The sequence below is a fragment of the Trichomonas vaginalis genome, chromosome III (genome assembly GCF_026262505.1).
Source record: "Trichomonas vaginalis G3 chromosome III, whole genome shotgun sequence".
NCBI classification, from domain to species: Eukaryota; Parabasalia; order Trichomonadida; family Trichomonadidae; genus Trichomonas; species Trichomonas vaginalis.
The window spans coordinates 783,430-800,849 of NC_067205.1; the positions used below are offsets into that span (position 1 = coordinate 783,430).

Genomic DNA, 17,420 nt, shown 5'->3' on the forward strand with positions numbered 1-17,420 from the left:
AAGGAAGAGAACCTATTGTACATGACCTTGCAAACGAAAGTTTACAAAATGTCATAAAAACTTACTTTGCAGACAATGAACCGAGAAGGGATGAATATTTAAGAAAAACTCAAATGGACAGTACCAAATGAAATGTTAGTATTGAAAAACATGTTCCTTGACAAAATAAAACCAACTACAGAAATAAACGACGCAAGACTGAAAGATTGGGTAGAAGCTTTCCCATTCACAAAAGATATAGTTGGTAACATGGAAAGAAAACCAGAATGGCTACAAAAACATATATTTGGAAACGAGCATATTCCTATGGACAGGCACTGTTTGAAGAGCTTGAACCGGAAACTCAGGAAAGAGTCATGCAAACAATACGCGAAGACTCAAATACAGACTATGACAAACTCTTTCTAGGATATAGGTTACCTGAGATGGGCGACCAGAGCCAAAAGGCAAAAAGGACATGGGAAATTTGCAACATACTAGATGAACATAATGCAAAGATGCAACAACTTCAAGCAGAGGGCAATGAAGGAAAAAGAAGAGTTAAAAACTCAGTCAGGAAGAAAGTAAAGCTTGGTCCACGTGGGTTCTATTATGACATATAAATCCAACTATTCTATATTTTTACTCATATGAAATGTACGCCGCTCAGAATATAACGCCAACAGTTTTGGATGCTATGAATGGAAATGTTTCCGAATGGTATAACGAATGCGACAATGCCATTAGAAGGTCAGAAATAGTTCCTGGAACTTACGAATATACAACTGCTGTTTCTTATGGAAACGTAGGTGAGTTTGGAGAAGGTTCTTCAACAACAGTAGATATTGCTTGCGACAGGTTTCATATAATTTCTATTGACAACTCATTCTTATACGTGGAACAAGACATTGAAATAAAACCTTCTGCCAAGTTGTCTGACAAGAAAGGTTGCAATGGAATTTTCTATGTCGGATACCAATATGCTCCAGAAGTTTTCATGGGATATAAGATATATTCTAACTCTGACTTAGTTCAAACAGTAACATGGGCAAACTATGAATGGTTCGCTTTAAGAAACTCAGTACAACCACAAGCTAGAGAACAAACAGACCAGTATGCAACTATTGAGAAAATAAGAAGACTTGACCCTAACGTTCCAGGAGTTTATGTTAACCTTTCTGGACAAACTGCAGCAGCAGTAACCAAAGTAAAATTGAAACTTAGAGTTCCTTTGTCATCTTTCCTCATCTTCAGGTTTTTAAGATACTTGCCAAACTGGGCAGGAAAAATTTCTATCGAACTTACTCCAAGCAAAAATAACTTAGTCATTGCACCAACACAAGACCCATTCACTCTTACAGAAGTAGTGGGAACAAATAAAACGTCATTCGCCGACTTTTGCAAAAACAAAGTTGACTTAGACTTTGGTTTCTCAAACCTCAACACTGAAGTAAACTATTATTTCAATGCTGCTGGAGATGCTTGGGACCCAGTTAAGTTCACATGCGAAAAATTTGAATGCAAGAGAATAGAAAGCAGACTTGCAGTCTATATGTTGGACCCAGATATTTCAAATGCTTTAGCTGCCAAATATATTGCAGTTCCGCTTATGTTCCCTATACACCAAATATCTGTCAAAGACTTTGCAGGTGAAGTTGGAAACCAAAGTGCTGACCCAGGTGCAAGAACAGATATTGCTTTAACAACTGCAATGAAACATGCAGATACTATGTTTGTACTGTTCAGACAACTATAAATGACTATTCTTGCTTCTACAACCCTGGTATTAAATACCATATAAACATAGATGGCAAATACTATCCAAGAGAAGAATATTCTACAGTTGAGGATATGAGGTCATACAACTTGACATTAGATGCTATGAACTTTAACAACAACTTCACAACAACCATTAACCCTGAAATGCAAAGTTCTATTATGCCATATGTGAAAGTATGGACTCATACAGGAGCTCAAAAAACTCAATATACAAATGGAGACCGTTCAAACTTTTGGCTTGGCATTCCATTTGCTGACTCAGAAGACTTTATGGGTGGTATTTCAACTGTTGGTACAGTTCAAATACAATATACTGGTGACAGAGACGGTCCAGATGAATTGAAAGCAAAGAAGTTTACAAAACCAATAGCACTTTTCACGGAAGATGCTCTTTTGAAAATTCGTTCGATGAAACCTGCTGGGGCTCCTCAGATTGGTATAACGACAGCTTCCATCGAGCAGATTTTGGCAGCAGGTCAGTAAGTTGTTCTTGAACTGACTTCTCTCCGTCAAATATTGACAGTACGCCAGTTTTGACATAAAATTGTATTATAAACTTACCTTTAGAAATATCGGTCAGTTTTGTTGTTATATTTTTGTCTGCTTCAAGAACTTTCACCATCTCGGTTATACCAACTTTCTTTGCTTTATGAAAATATTTTGGTTCAGCAAAGACTGCTATTCTATAACATTTTCCATTGTTTGTATAAAGAACTACTCTGTCAATGAACTTGTATTGTTTGTGTGTGTAAACTTTGTTTTGCTTCAATTCGAAGAGATACTCAAATACGTCCATCTTTTTATTCTAAGTAAAATGTCATTTCCGAAAAATAGAAGCGTAAGTGTTTCAAAAGGTTTAATGGCGGTGGCAGATGTGAAGTTAAATTCACCAACTCAAACAAACAGTCAAAGTGTTGTTGTCAATGTCAAAGAAAGAGATGTTGAAGTGGGGAAACCATACGAAGACGAAGATGGTATAACAATAGTTCCTGTAAAAGAACAACCAACATATCCTGAAGTTAGCAGAGACTTAAGTTCTGTTGCAGATATTCGAAACGACTACCAACAACTTAAAGACAAACTTAAAACTCAGGAGAAGATTTGTCAGGCTTTGGGTATAATGTTAAACTTGGTTGAGCACAACCTGTAAAAGTGAACTCATATGTCATCGCACCTCATGAAATTTTGAAAGAACTATTGAAACTTTTGACAGAGGCAGACGATATAAACATCAAAGAAATAGAACCCGACATTGCTTGCTGTGGTGTTTCATATAATGTCATTGACAAGATATACGTTATGAAAGGAGGTGAAACGTTGAACTTAAAATATAGTTTCCCAGACGTCATAAAAATATTTGACGACCACAACATTTCATTAAAGTTTGTTTGCTAAGTAAATGGCAGAAGACATAGTGGTTTATACTATTACGACTAAAAACCCTGAGTCATATAATTCTATAACAACAAACTTACAAAGTCCTCAAGGACGGTATTGTAAACTAACTTTAAACACAATGACGACTAAAGCCTGTTTTGCTCTTTTGACACCAGAAGACTTTGTTGTTGTGAATGGTAAAAAATACTTCTTTGAAGATACTTACTCAGATATACCACCAACAGGTTTTGTTGACTTATTTAATACTTTAAGGACGGATGTAACATGTGCTGCAACTAGAGCAGGTTTCATTATGTTTGGATGTCCGACTGAGTTTAGTATAAACGATATGAGCTATAATACAAAACTTATATCTGGTTTTTACTACCAACAGTTTCCTATAACAGGAAAAGGTGTCATACAAGGTCTATCTGTTCCATTGACTTTAAGCACACCTATTTTATATATTGTTTCAAACTTAGGTTCAAAGTGCTATTCGAATGTCGACAGAAACTACTATGACCAAAAGATACTCATGCGTATAAACAACACATTCTCTGCTGGTTTGCCTATTGTTCATTCGAATGCAGAGTTTTCAGCTTTAGTAAACTCAAACACTTTAGCAAACATAAACTTAACCTTAGTTGACGCAAACTTTGTTCCTGTAAAACTTTTATGTCCTATGTATTTGTCAATGACGGCAGAAAGTTTCGAATTGGAAGATGCAACTGGTGAAAGTATTGTACTACAAGAACAACTTCAACAACAAATAGCTCAAGAACAACAAATGGAACAAATGGAACAAATGCAACAACAAAGTCAAGAATAAAAAAATATTTTTTTTTATTTTTATAAAAATGTACAGAATAGACGTTTCAGATTTTTATGACTTCCAAGCCTTCAGAAATATGTGTCCATTTAGAGACTATAACAAAGCAGTCGAGAATTTGAAACGTTTAGTCATTTATGTTGACTCTGCCCCAGAATGTTATGTCATGAAAGAATGGGATGTTGTCTTTAACAAACCAAGAGCGACAATAGTTTCAGAACAAGAATGTAGACAAAAACTTAAGAAAATAAAAGTCGTACAAGTTGGCATGAAGATGTTAGATGCTTGGGATATCTTATTGTCAAAGTTAGAAGATTTTTCAGTTCGAGGTATAAAGTTCTATACACCATCTCCAAACTTCTATTCTATCTTCACTGGATATAAATACGAACAAGTAGAATGGAAAGAAAATGTTATAGAAGCTTGGTTAGACCATGTCAAAGAAATTATATGCAATGGAAACGAAAGAGTCTATGAGTATATCTTATGTTGGTTTGCAAACATCTTACAACATCCAAGTGCTAAGAATGAAACTGCTCTCATCATAATTGGAAACAAGGAACTGGTAAGAACACTTTCTTTACAGATATTTTGTGCAAACTGTTAGAGGGCTATTCGAACCCTAATATGACAAACTTAGAAAACATCTGCGGTAAATTTAACTCTTCAATAGAGAATATGAAACTTATAGTATGTAACGAACTTCAAAGTATAGATACAACAAAAGTTTTGAACTCAGATGCTTTGAAGAGTCTTATAACAGACAAAGTTGGAGTTGTTGAAAGAAAATATAAAGACCAAAGAGTTTGTGAAAATGTTGCAAACTTCGTCATGGTTTCAAACAACGCTGTTCCGATGAAGTTAGAAAGTTCTGACAGAAGATATGTAGTTGTCAGAACGTCAGATTCTCATATGCAAGATACAGAATATTTTGACGACTTAGCAAAACTTTGACACCTAACTTTTACAACCACTTGTTCTCATATTTTATGACATTAGATATTTCTAAGTTCAATCCAAGACAAATTCCACATACCGAAGAAAGACAAACATTGTTAGAAGCAAACAAGAGTGTATATGAACTGTTTATAGATGAGACTAACTTTGAGTGTTTAGATGAAAGGTCTTTGTACGACTCGTATAAACAATATTGTCAAGAGTATGGTTATATGACAGCATCTAAACGAACATTCTTGGCAAATGTCAAAAATCTTTTAGATGTTCAGAACGGCGTATATACAAAGAAAAATTTTTCTGAGTAAATTTTAAAAAAAAATATTTTTTTTATCCGATAGAAAAGATGGCAAAATTCATCTCAGTAAACAAGTACATGTCAGGACTTAAAGAAGAACTAGACCCATTCGCTTATTTGAATGTTTACTTCTACCATTTTGAAAAGTCTACATTTGACAAAGTTTGGAACATCGAACCGGTTAAGTTTGCTATTGTGACTAAAAATGGTGCGAAATTTGAAGACTTAGACATAGAAGGTTTGTTAGCAGTCAAAGAAAATTTTGACAGAAGGTTCTCAAACCTTAAAGAAGGCAAAGCATACAAACTTGTTATACCTTATGAACCAAAGAAAGCAGACGACTATGAATATTATGAGTCTAAGATAGTTGAAGTTCAAGGTAAATTGGGTAAAAAGATTTTAGAGTCTAAGCCAGTGTTTGCTCCTAAAGAGGAAGAGAACATTGACATTGACCCAGAAATGTTCTAAAAATAAAATTTTATTTTTACATGTCAAATTTCTTTTTCTCTGGAACTGGTTCAGGTTCTTTTTTCTCTTCTTCTACTTTCTTTTCTTTCTTTTCTCTCTTCTTCTTCTTCTCTGGTGGAGTTATGTCAAATTTGGCGCAACCATATTTATGTAAAAGGTCTTTGTCCTTTAATAGCTCTTCTATTCTGTTTTCTATTTCATTTTCAAGAACAGCGCATGTGTCTTCTTTGCATTCTAAGAACTTTTGTTGGACTTCATCTTTCCAATCGGCGTCATCTCTGTCAACAAGTCTGTCATTGACAAATTTGAAGACTGCTCTGCTTAATGTTTTATGGTTCTTGTCATATTCCCAGAAACAGAACTTTAGAACAAATTCACCTTTCTTGTTTACACTATGTAAGATTTTATGGTCTACAGATGTTTTGCTGTCGAAAAGCTTGTCTCGAATATAGATAGCGAAATCGCTAGACATTTCCTAAAAGATAAAATTTTTAATTTTCTAAAAATATGTTAGAAAAAAAGTTTGCTGACATTGACAAGAAATTTGAGAATGTTTTAAACAAGAACAAGAGGAAGTTAGAAAATGCTCAGATAAAGCCTATACATGACAAGTTCTTATTTGCTCAGAATGGTATAACAGGTCTAATTGCACCACCTGGGTCGGGCAAGACTTTCACTTATCTTAAAATGGCTGCACAACAACAAGAACTAGATGAGAAGAACCCATTCTATGAGTTAGTAGTCATTTGTAGTACTTCTGGTCAATTTGACCAAACCGTCAATTCGTTCAAAGATATTATAAAGAAGTCAAAATTAGTATGTATAAAAGACTCTGAGTTGTTGGATTGGATAAAGAAGTACCAAAGAAGAGTTTTGAAGTACAATGCTATAAATGAGTATGTCAATTCTAAGTTTAAAGACCCAAATGAGGAAATGCAGAGAATATTAGAGAAGAAACACTTCAGAAACAAACAGAAAGAGATAGAATACATTTCGAAGAAATTGCAATCTTACGATTGGAAAACGTACCCTCATAGATGTCTTCTTATCTTAGATGACTTTGCTTCTCATCCTTTGTTAAAGAACAGAGAACAAGACATGTGTCGAATTCTTAAGAAGCTCAGACACTTTAACATTTCAGTTGTCATTTGTGTACAGACAGCAAAGAGTTTAAGTAAGGATGTTAAAAGAATACTTACTGATATCATACTTTTCCCTGGATTGTCCGAAGACGATTTCATGGAACTTATGAAAGAGTCCATGGCAGGTAAGTTTGACAGACATGAACTATGGGAGAAGTACAAAGTCATACAAGACCCTCATACTTCTTTCAGAATTCATATCTACGCAAACAAAGTTCAAATTGTAAAAAGTCAAGCGTAAAAATGTAAGTGTTTAGTCTTAGTCTGTTGTGGTGCTGGTGCTTTAGGTTCCTCTGGCTTGGGAATGGACTCGGTTGGTGGTACGTCAGTCATCTGTTTGTGTCCTGTCGGAAGGAAGGACTTTTTCTGTCGGAAGGAAGGACTCGGAATGTCGGAAGGAAGGACTCGGAATGTCGGAAGGAAGGACTCGGAATGTCGGAAGGAAAAACTTTTTCTGTCGGAAGGAAAAACTTTTTCTGAAGTTCGACCAAAAAGTTCTCAATTTTCGAAAATTTGAATGGTTTACGGACGAACAACAGGAAATTTTTTTCCAGTTGTCAGGAAATTTTTTTCCAGTTGTCGGGAAATTTTTTTCTTGTTGGAAGGAAGGACTCGGAATGCCAGAAGGAAGGACTCGGAATGTCGGATGGAAGGACTTTTTCTGTCGGAAGGAAGGACTCGGAATGCCAGAAGGATTTGACAAGACAATTTACCATCTAGAGCTACCTGAGCCATCTGAAGTCAAGACCAAAAATAAATGGTTCATTTACTCTTCCTCTTTGAAGTTGTCAAAATACTCTGTTATTTTTTCTTTCAGTAGCGGCAAATCTTCTTTGAAGGTAAGTATTGTACAACCTTTCATATCATAGTGTGTTTGAGGTAACGTATCTTGAACTATTTGTTTCACATCTTCATTTGGGGTCATTGAAATCGGTAAGTTTTCGCGATAGAACCAATTTCTGTCAGATTTGTAAATCTTAGCAAGGTCGTAAAAGCTTTTGTTGTTTCTTCTGACTAAATGCAACATAACCATATCTCTGTCTTCTTCATTTTCCATCTCTTCAGTGTAAATCATATACTTATAGTTCTTTTCCTTTCCTTTTGGTACCGAACGTGGTATTCTTTTCTGTATGTTTTTGTCTTTTGCTTCAAGCTTGTTCTCTAGCTCTTCACGTTCTTGTCTATGAAGTTCGTCAAGAAGTTTACAGACATACCATGAATAGCGAGCTGAAGCCCATTGTGCCACATTATTTACAAGAAGTCTATGTACATACCAACCTCTCAAACCATTTGGCAATTTTTCACGATTTTCATAGAGTTTTGGCGACTGGGGTTTTTCTCCCACTCGCTGTTCTTCACGATTTTCATAGAGTTTTGGCGACTGGGGTTTTTCTCCCACTCGCTGTTCTTCACGATTTTCAGAAAAAAGTCTGTCTCGCTGTGCTTCATTTAATAGTTCAATAGTGCTTTGGTTCCTAAACCAGTCTTTAGGAACCTTAGTATCTGGTGCAAAACATGCTGTCAAAATACTTTGCATTTGGTACATATCGTCTTTGACCGAACGAATGAGACGGAGTTGTTTGTTAAACTGAACCCACTCATATTCTTCATTTATAGCTTCATGAACGATAGCAGTTGTTGTGTTCTCTGTTGTTGACATATCTGTCTTTATATTCCGGATAAAAAAATAAAAAAAAATAAAATTAGCGTTATTTTCTATCTTGTATAAAAGACCAAAAATAAACGCTTTACATGTATTTTTCAGCAACTTCGTCAAATAATTTTATAGCTTTGTCGATCTCATCTACTTCAAACGTTTCTTTACCTTTCGTGGGAGCACCATACATTTTCTCAAACTTTTCAAGCAGTTCTGTTTCTGCAGCTCTCATATCGTTAACAAACACAACCTTAACTCTATTGACTGTAGAGTCATATCTTTTAGTTATATTAAATGTTCTTCCTATCTTATATCTCTTTGTATTGAAGTCTTTCGGTTTCTGAACGATGTAAAGTAAGCCTTCACTGCAACGTTCCGTATCGAATGAACCATATGTTATGAAATTATATCCAACAACTGGGTCTAACCATAACAAAACTATTGGTATAAGACTTTTGTCTATAAGATATGCTCTTGTTCCATGAAATGCTACCGATATCAAAAGCTCAGGATTTCTTGTCAAAAATTTCTGAGTAGAAGCAATTTTAACCCAGTCCTTCGGTCTCTTTCCAAATGGAGATAAAATGTCTGACAAAGAATATTTCTTGTATTTCTTTGAGTATCTTACGTTTAAATCACATATTCTAACCATTTTGGTGTCATTGTCTATCTTTCTAACTGTTTCAAACTCAATGTTTAACATTTTCTGTTCTTACATACAAAATAAAAAAAAATATTTTAAAAAAACTAGCTTTTATTTTCTATCTTAAGGAAATTCATGAAATTTGGTCATTTTTTTCAGCAAAAATATATTTTAGGGTAGAAGGGTATATCTACCCCGTTTTCTACCCTCATTTCTACCCTCTTGAATTTTCATGATTTCATCGTACATGTTTTGTCAAACATGAACGTAAATGTTTTGTCAAGACTTCTTCGTAAATGTTTTGTCAAGACTTCTTCGTAATGAGCGTAAATCAGACAAAAATATATTTTAGGGTAGAAGGGTATATCTACCCCGTTTTCTACCCTCATTTCTACCCCAGTTATTTTATAAGCGTTTTACATGGTAAACGTTATGAATTCGTGAGACTCTAAACAGTTTTGTAGCTTCTATTTCTTCGCTGAGGATATCGAATGTTTTAACTATGCCGAAAGTCTCTTTATATTTCTTCTTGACGTCAGATAGAAGGAAATCTTCTGCTGTTGGATAGTTTTTGTTCAGAAATGTCAACATGTCCATTTTATCTTCTGCTGGTTTCTCTGCCTCCCTCTTTAAGTCAGCATAGTCGTTTCGCATACGTTCTATCTCTTTGACGGAGTAGTTATATTTCCTAATTGCTGCTTTACATTTAGAACATTGCGGGTTCATTTTTGCGTTATATTCTGAAACCTTACCTGCTAGTATGACTAAGGCGTCAATGGTTTTCTTTAACTCAAAAGTTGCGGGTTTTATCTGTTCATTCCATATCTTACCTCTTCTATCTTTATCTCTTATCTGCCATACACATTTTGCAACTAACGAAACAAAGTTGTCGTAGGTCTTAAATTCTTCAGATTTGTATATGTCAGAGATGTTCTTATATACCATATCGCAATCTTTGTCCATGACTTTGTGGTTGCAATGAAATCCAAGAAACTCATAGTTTACCTTTCGTATGAACTTCTTTATTTCTACTGAGTCAGTTGCTTTGACTTCTATTTCGTCGAATTCAGGAATAGTGAGTTTTTGTTGTTGGATTTCAGGAAGTTTAGGTAGATGGTCAATAATATCCTGCATTTCATAAAGATATTCTTCATTTGTTTCATCTTTTGCACTACAGTCTAAATCTCCTTGGAGAAGTTCTTGCTTTATCTTCTGGATTTCTGTTTCGAAAGTATATGAAGAAGGAATGAAGCTTTTCATTTCTACTAACATTGAAGTTGGGTTCATGACTAACGAGTTTGGTGCTGTTGTTGCTAACATGTTCTTACAATAAAAATAAAAAAATATTTTTTTAAAAAAACCAACTTTATTTTTTATTTCGGGAAAACTCATGACAAATTCAAGAGGGTAGAAAAGAGGGTAGAAAAGAGGGTAGATATACCCTTCTACCCTAAATTATATTTTTATTGAATTCAGCAACAAAATTCAAGAGTTTTGTGTGTTTTCTACGAGGGTAGAAAAGAGGGTAGAAAACGGGGTAGATATACCCTTCTACCCTAAAATATATTTTTGTCGAAAAAAAAATGGTTCATTTACTCACAATATTTTTGTACAAAACGACCCCAAACTTTTAACTTCTTTTCTGCAGCTTCTAATGAAATTTTAGCGAGTTCATATTCTCTAAATTCTCTCTTTAAATCTTCTTGTTCCCATTGGTCTAGTTCGTATGGAGAATCTCTATAACCAGAACATATCTCACGTTCATGTTCTATTTGTTTAAGCACATTTTTCCAACTTCTTCTTCAAACAAAGGTTTTGCATTCTCTACTGTATCTTCAAGTTCTTCTTCATCTAATTTCTCATGAACTTTCTTGTCTATGGAGTCCATAATTTTTCCAACTGCTATACAATATTTTGGAGAAGCCCACATTGCAATATAGTTTACGAGTCTTGGGTCTACATACATTCCTCTAACCTGTTTGATTTCATCCGGAATTCCTGCATGAACTTTGTATAAAAAGCAACCCGCCGTTTTCCGCGGGTTGGTATATTCTTCACAAAATGCTTGTTTTGAGGTCGAGCCACTTTTGGCTCCACCGTATTCTTTCAACCAAAAACTCATTTTTGTCGAATTCAGCACAAAATTCATGAAAATTCAAGAGGGTAGAAAAGAGGTTAGAAAAGAGGTTAGATATACCCATCTACCCTAAAATATATTTTTCAATACTTTTTCAGCACTTTTCCGTAGTTGTATATGAAAGACAATTCGAGATAAAAGTCGTAGTATAATGGAATAATATGCTGCACACCGTTTGTTGTGAACCAAACTTGAAAGTCAGAGAAACTGTTACTAGGTGGTTCGGGATGAAATTTCTTCATCTGAAATAGTCCTACCAGCATTTGTAAAGATATAGTCTAACGGTTTTGTATCTACTACTTTTGTTCTTTGTTTTTCAACCTGAAACATTTAATATATGTAAAAATATACTGTTTTAAAAAATGTTTTAAAATGGTATGCCATTTCATATTTCTCATCTAACAAACATGTTGTCTGACTGCTTGAGGGTTAGGTTGGTACCATTCGAACTTCACGCTTACAATTCCTTCAATTGCATTCAAAATGTCTGAGTCGGAGTCAAACATTTGTTCTCTCTTTGTAGTCTTGAAAGCGTCAAGAAGTTTTGCGGCTGTTTGTTCATTGCCATTTGCATAGTATATATGACCATCTAAATCTTTTACTGTTAGTCTGAGATTGTATCCTTTCTTATTTCCGTCTTGAATGGCAGCAAGTACTCCCATGAAGCCTTCTTTGTTCTTTCCTTCGTCAAAGTTTACTGTAAAGGTTCGACCAGATGTAATTTTACTTCTAACTTCACGGTACTTTTCATATGCATATCTTGTTCTTTCCATGGGAGCATGTGTGTCTTCACCTTTTCCTTTTTTCCTTCTCAAAGGATGCAATTGTTCGTCATGTTTCCAGTAGAATCTGGCAAAGCCGTCTTGTCCTTCAACCTGAGGCTCACTAACATCGAAAGGCATGTTCATAAGACGCTCTTCCTCTAACCTCTCTAGTCTGTTTGGATAATTGGCGCGTGCTGTTTCAAGGTCCATTTCGTAGGTCAGACCAGCCAGTTTGTCATAGACTTTTATTGGCTTTCCCTTCCTATATTTAAACTTCTTTGAAACTTTCCAACCATATCTTTGCAACTCTGCTTTTATTCTAGCAGACCTTCTATCCATTCTATGCGAGGGCATTTTTATAAAAATAAAAAAATGTTTTTTTTAAAATGGTATGCCATATAGCTTCTTGAATTTGTTAAGAAGTATTCGAACGTATTTTCCATCTGTATCTCTAGCGTTTACATAAGCATAGCCATCCTTAGTAAAATATACTTGTAATTTTCTATAGTTTACGCCGGTATAAAAGTAGAAAGAGTCTTGTTCTTCGCTATAGTAGTAAAACTCAAACGTATGCTTACCATAGTCTGTAATTTCAATTGCTTCATCTTCTAGTTCGTCGACAAATTCGAATACTATATCTCCAAATTTGCCTCTGTTCTTATTGTTTTCAGAACAAGTGACCCAGCGTAAGTTTTCAAGTCTATTGTCGTTTCTTATACGGTTTATATGGTCTACAAAAGGTAAATTGTTAGGGTTCGGTATAAAATGAGTTGCAATGACAATATGTTTAAAATAGCATTTCCCACCAATCCTCATCCTAGCATATCCGTCATTTCGCTCACATTCGCTTAAAACTCTTTTTGTCTTTTTGTTTCTGACTTCAAATGACTCACAACAGTGAATTTCATATTTCTCATCTAACAAACAAGTTTCCCAACGGTCTACTCCAACAAACTCAGCGTACATTTCAAATAAAATAAAAAAATATATTTTTGAAAAAATGTTTTTTCCTTTACTTAACATAACCACCAGCTACCAGAAGCCTTTGACGCCAACCCATACCAGCTAATGAAGGTTGACTTGGTTTAGTTTGGAAACTAAACTTTGGTTTTGGTTTATCTTCAGTTTTTGGTTTTTCTTCTTCTATCGGTTTTTCGTCACTTTTCGGTTCCTTTGACTTTACCTCACTTGCAGGTATGGTTGTGTCGTCAACATCTTCGTAAATATCATATGCCATTTGTTTTTGTTTTCCTTTCAACTTTTTGTGTTTGTTGTAAAGTTTAGAATATTTCGACTCTAAGTCAATGAGATGTTCTATAATGAACTGTTGGTCAGTGAAGTATACTTTCCCATCTGCTGTCTCTTTAGTTCCTTCAGACTTCAATATTTTATTTGTGAGAGTCTGTTTCTTTTTTGAGATACTAGCCGTTCCATTTCTATGAAAAGTGACTTTGTAGTTAGGGTTTGTATTTCCAGACCTGGCACTTTCTATTATTGAATTTTTCTCTTCATCTGTAAGTTCTTTGACAGGTTTTGACAATGGTTCTGAACTTTTTGTTTGTGGTGTCAAATCTACCGTTTCAACTTCTTCGTCATTTCATCTCAGTAAAAAATTTTAGTTTGTTTTGTTTTCAACTGGTTGTTTAGGTTTTTTAAGTCGGTCTAAAACTTCCTGAGGTATAGGGAGGACTTGACAAACACGTGGTTGTGTAACTGCTGGAAGTCGACAAATCCATCTTGAACCCATTTGTCTCAATGCTGTATTGTTCATTTCATCTCAGTAAAAAAATTTACATTCCCCACGTTTGAGGCGGTTGAGGTTGGTTGTTGTTTACCCACTGTTGTGCATGGTTATATCCTCTGTTAAAGAATCTTTCACCTTGGTCCATATAGTGTCCTGCTTGGTTATAGTAGTCATTTGCTTTGTTATAGTAGTTTCCTGCTTGTCTTCCTACATTGTCCATCCATCCTTGAACTTTTCCTCTTGTTTCAGGATTTGGAATAAGATTTGCTGCATCTCGTGCTACCTCCCAACCTTTCTGTACAGTTTGTATAATAGGTTGTGCTTTCTCTTTCAGTATACCTAATGTACTCAAAATCTTCCTTCCAATTCCAAATGCACCTCTGGCTATTGTTCCCACTGCGGGTAAAAATCTAGATGCGACTCCTGCTAATGCGCCAAATAAACCCATTTCTTATAGGGTAAAAATGACGAATCCAAACAAGGACCCCTATGTTTCTAAAGCGACAAAGAAAGCACTCATGATAAAAAATCTTTAGTTCAACACCAATGCTTGGTTTATGGATATCTTGGAAAACATTCCGAGGTATAGAGAAGATGGACCACCATACTGGCTAATATTTGTCGGTCAAAACACAAGATACTGTGAAGCCATACCATTACAGTCCAAAAATATTTTAGATGTGAAAACTGCTTTGACAATATTCGTTGACAAATACCATCCAACAAAACTGACATCTGACTGTGAAAGTTCTTTCAAATCAGACGATATTAAAACTATCTGCGTTCAAAAAATGTAAACCAATATTTCATTGTCGACCAAAAACCATTCTGCTCTTGGTGTCATTGACAGTTGTATAAAAATCTTAAGAGACTTAAACCAACCACAAGGTGGTGAAGCAAATGAAATGTCATATGACGACAAGTACAGACACTTCTCCATGGCAAAGATGAGACAAGTTTTAAATATTTACAATAGCCGTAAACAAAAAGGTTTGGGAAACCACTCCCCGAAGAAATGAAAAACAACCCTGACTTAGAGAAAGACTATATATTTAATAGTTTAGTCAAAAGAGACAAACAAGAAAGAATGCCAGGCTTCAAACTTAAGAAAGGTGACAAAGTAAAAATAGAAATACCTAAACGCGACCCATATGAAAATACTATTGACTATGACAACAATGGGAACTCGACAGGTACTCGCATTCGTGTTTCGTAAAAATAGAAGAAAGTATACAAGAGAATATTATGAAGTTTTAGGCAAACATGGCAAAATGTACAGACTGCAAGCAGAAGATAAAACTACTATTGTCAGACCTCGTTTCAAACTTGTCAAAGTTCAAGGTGGTATACTTTCAAAGACAGTTCCTAACAAATATAAGACAACTCCTGACGAATATGCTAAAGAAGTTGAAAATGACGACTAAGCATTTCTATACATGCGTAAACTGTCATGTAAGGTGGCATGTAGTCTTTACTTTGTCCCGTTGTTTGCGTATACCCTGAAACGCGATGTGTATGGCTTCCTCCTCCCTGAGTGTCATCCCAGTAACAATTTATAGCAAAATCAACGTCGTCTTTAACATCATATCCTTTACCTTTTGTCATTCTTGACCAATCCCAATATCTATGCTTATGCCAACCTTCTAGAGATGTAGTTAAATCTACGTAGTGACTATGCGCAGGTAAGTTTTCACCTGAAATCGTTTTACTTCCACCTGTTTCCTTTGAAGAGTTTGCACAATACAAAAACCTGTCGACTATTTGAGTCCAAGTTCCAAAACCAAGTACTACTTCTGGTTTGGTAGAGTTCATTGAACATACAATGAGCCAACCGGGTAAATAAGATTCGGCAAAATTTGTTTAAGCACATTGAGTTCCTGTCTTAGATGTATAATACTATTGTCATTAGATATCAAAGTATCTACAAGACTTGTTGCCGGTGGTATTGTTGGAGCTTTACTTGGCAAGGTTGTGTTTAGTGTAATATCATCTGCTGTAAAAGTTGTAAAACTTGTATGTGTATGTCCAACGTCACTTTTCCTGTTTAAGGTTTCTTGTAAGTTTGTAATATTTGCAATGGTATGTGTATGGTTCTTGTCAGCTTTGCCATCTAACTTTTCTTGTAAGTTTGTAATATTTGCAATGGTATGTGTATGTCCAACGTCACTTTTCCTGTTTAAGGTTTCTTGTAAGTTTGTAATATTTGCAATGGTATGTGTATGTCCAACGTCACTTTTCCTGTTTAAGGTCTCTTGTAAGTTTGTAATATTTGCAATGGTATGTGTATGAGTCTTTTTAGAATATTCTTTGTCAGCTCTTGTCACTTCACTTGACATTTTATTGTCAACATATGTTTTGTCTGCTAGTTCAGGATGAGTATGTTCTTTCGTTGCATATGTTGCATCTGCTCTGTCATGTTCTTCTTGAACTTTTTCAATGACATATTCTTTGTCAGCTTTGTTGCCAACATCTGCTTTCAAAAGAAGTTCAGATATAGGTTTCTCGTTTAAAGTTCCTTTTGTTGGATTTATACAGACAGTATGGTTCTTACTGTCTTGAAACAGAAACTCGTCTGTCATTGGGTTTAATGTCAGTTTTAAGTTTCCTTCTTTCAATGACTCAGATATCTTAGAATAGTTTGAAAAGTTTGTTGTGTTCTTATTTAGAGCTTGCAAAATGAGTTGTCGGTTGTGTTGTATTTCTCTCATAGACGCTGTTTCTTTCGACATTTTTATTCTAGATAAAATATGCTTTCAATAGAAAAAGAAAATTCAAGAGTTGCTACAACTAAACCATTAGATGAACTTTTTACTAACGTAGGTCAAAAGTTTGAGACAGAGACCGTAAAGCATGAAGGCTATCGTTTTGACTACCCGTTAAGATGGTTAAGAGACCCATCCGTCACAAAAGCTATTGGCTTTCGTAGAATGAAGTTCATTTCAGAAGCCATACATGGTTTCCCATTTACGGTCGCTTTTGAAGTTCGATACTATAACAAAGAAAAACGTACGTATGAGAAATTTGAACAGGGAAAACTTTTACAAGTGAATTTGCTTGTAAACTTAGAAACAACTCTTCAAGCTTTTCAAGAAAAAATAAACGACATCTATATCGAATATGCAAACCAGTATAACATTGACGAAGGAGAGTACCATCTCGATATTATATATGACAGGAAAAATGCAACTGTTAAATTCAATAAAATAGAAGACCTTGGAGAAAACGTTTATATTTCTACAAAATATAACAACTTGGCATGGCATAGATTTTTGAGGATGTTAAATCAGCCTGCATGGTATCCAGTACACCCGGACTATTATGAAGTCTCAAACCCTAATGGAACATATGAAAATGTTTTCGACTCTGACGCTATTATAGTTCATGCTTCATTTTCTGGTGCACAAAACTCTTTTTTATGCTTGGCAAATGACTTTTACGAAAAACCTACAAAGCTATACGAACCACCAAGTGGAAGTATTTCAGACTTTCAAGTATGGTTTACTACAGATGGAAGAAAGAGAATAATTCCATTATACCACGCGTTTTACTTAGAACTTAGTTTCATATACAACTACTATCGAACGGTAAAAATATAACTTTTTAATATACCGGTTGTGGTTGCCAACTTGACTGTGGTGCAGGTTCAGGC

The 17,420-nt window shown here is 35.0% G+C and overlaps 9 protein-coding genes and 5 pseudogenes across 14 annotated transcripts, besides 1 other annotated feature; 7 read left to right on the forward strand and 7 right to left on the reverse strand.

The window, feature by feature from the left end:
- Nucleotides 1-17,420: part of a mobile genetic element that runs on past both edges of the window.
- On the forward strand, nt 1,831-2,241 carry TVAGG3_0616390 (protein of unknown function, DUF4106 family; the record flags this gene model as incomplete). Its single annotated transcript, XM_051240190.1, has 1 exon — nt 1,831-2,241. The coding sequence occupies one exon, from the start codon at nt 1,831-1,833 to the stop codon at nt 2,239-2,241; it is 411 nt and encodes a 136-aa protein (XP_051086777.1).
- TVAGG3_0616400 lies at nt 2,618-3,153 on the forward strand (annotated as a pseudogene). Its single transcript has one exon. A coding segment is annotated over exon 1 (536 nt).
- On the forward strand, nt 3,158-3,964 carry TVAGG3_0616410 (uncharacterized protein; the record flags this gene model as incomplete). The annotated part of the gene is made up of 1 exon (XM_051240191.1): nt 3,158-3,964. One exon carries the CDS (start codon nt 3,158-3,160, stop codon nt 3,962-3,964), a length of 807 nt encoding a protein of 268 aa, XP_051086778.1.
- Nucleotides 4,246-5,071, forward strand: TVAGG3_0616420 (annotated as a pseudogene). Its single transcript has one exon. A coding segment is annotated over exon 1 (826 nt).
- TVAGG3_0616430 (protein of unknown function, DUF4108 family) lies at nt 5,265-5,684 on the forward strand (the record flags this gene model as incomplete). The annotated part of the gene is made up of 1 exon (XM_051240192.1): nt 5,265-5,684. The coding sequence occupies one exon, from the start codon at nt 5,265-5,267 to the stop codon at nt 5,682-5,684; it is 420 nt and encodes a 139-aa protein (XP_051086779.1).
- On the reverse strand, nt 5,701-6,159 carry TVAGG3_0616440 (uncharacterized protein; the record flags this gene model as incomplete). The annotated part of the gene is made up of 1 exon (XM_001296677.2): nt 5,701-6,159. A coding segment is annotated over one exon (459 nt), but the record flags the coding sequence as incomplete, so codon positions are not given.
- TVAGG3_0616450 (protein of unknown function, DUF4106 family) lies at nt 6,192-7,067 on the forward strand (the record flags this gene model as incomplete). The annotated part of the gene is made up of 1 exon (XM_001296678.2): nt 6,192-7,067. The coding sequence occupies one exon, from the start codon at nt 6,192-6,194 to the stop codon at nt 7,065-7,067; it is 876 nt and encodes a 291-aa protein (XP_001296679.2).
- On the reverse strand, nt 7,738-8,486 carry TVAGG3_0616460 (KilA, N-terminal/APSES-type HTH, DNA-binding family; the record flags this gene model as incomplete). The annotated part of the gene is made up of 1 exon (XM_001282892.2): nt 7,738-8,486. A coding segment is annotated over one exon (749 nt), but the record flags the coding sequence as incomplete, so codon positions are not given.
- Nucleotides 9,821-10,446, reverse strand: TVAGG3_0616470 (organellar and viral DNA polymerase type B; the record flags this gene model as incomplete). The annotated part of the gene is made up of 1 exon (XM_051240193.1): nt 9,821-10,446. A coding segment is annotated over one exon (626 nt), but the record flags the coding sequence as incomplete, so codon positions are not given.
- On the reverse strand, nt 13,040-13,623 carry TVAGG3_0616480 (annotated as a pseudogene). Its single transcript has one exon. A coding segment is annotated over exon 1 (584 nt).
- On the reverse strand, nt 13,643-13,798 carry TVAGG3_0616490 (uncharacterized protein; the record flags this gene model as incomplete). The annotated part of the gene is made up of 1 exon (XM_051240194.1): nt 13,643-13,798. One exon carries the CDS (start codon nt 13,796-13,798, stop codon nt 13,643-13,645), a length of 156 nt encoding a protein of 51 aa, XP_051086781.1.
- Nucleotides 13,818-14,219, reverse strand: TVAGG3_0616500 (uncharacterized protein; the record flags this gene model as incomplete). Its single annotated transcript, XM_051240195.1, has 1 exon — nt 13,818-14,219. The coding sequence occupies one exon, from the start codon at nt 14,217-14,219 to the stop codon at nt 13,818-13,820; it is 402 nt and encodes a 133-aa protein (XP_051086782.1).
- On the reverse strand, nt 15,192-16,500 carry TVAGG3_0616510 (annotated as a pseudogene). Its single transcript has one exon. A coding segment is annotated over exon 1 (1,309 nt).
- Nucleotides 16,724-17,367, forward strand: TVAGG3_0616520 (annotated as a pseudogene). Its single transcript has one exon. A coding segment is annotated over exon 1 (644 nt).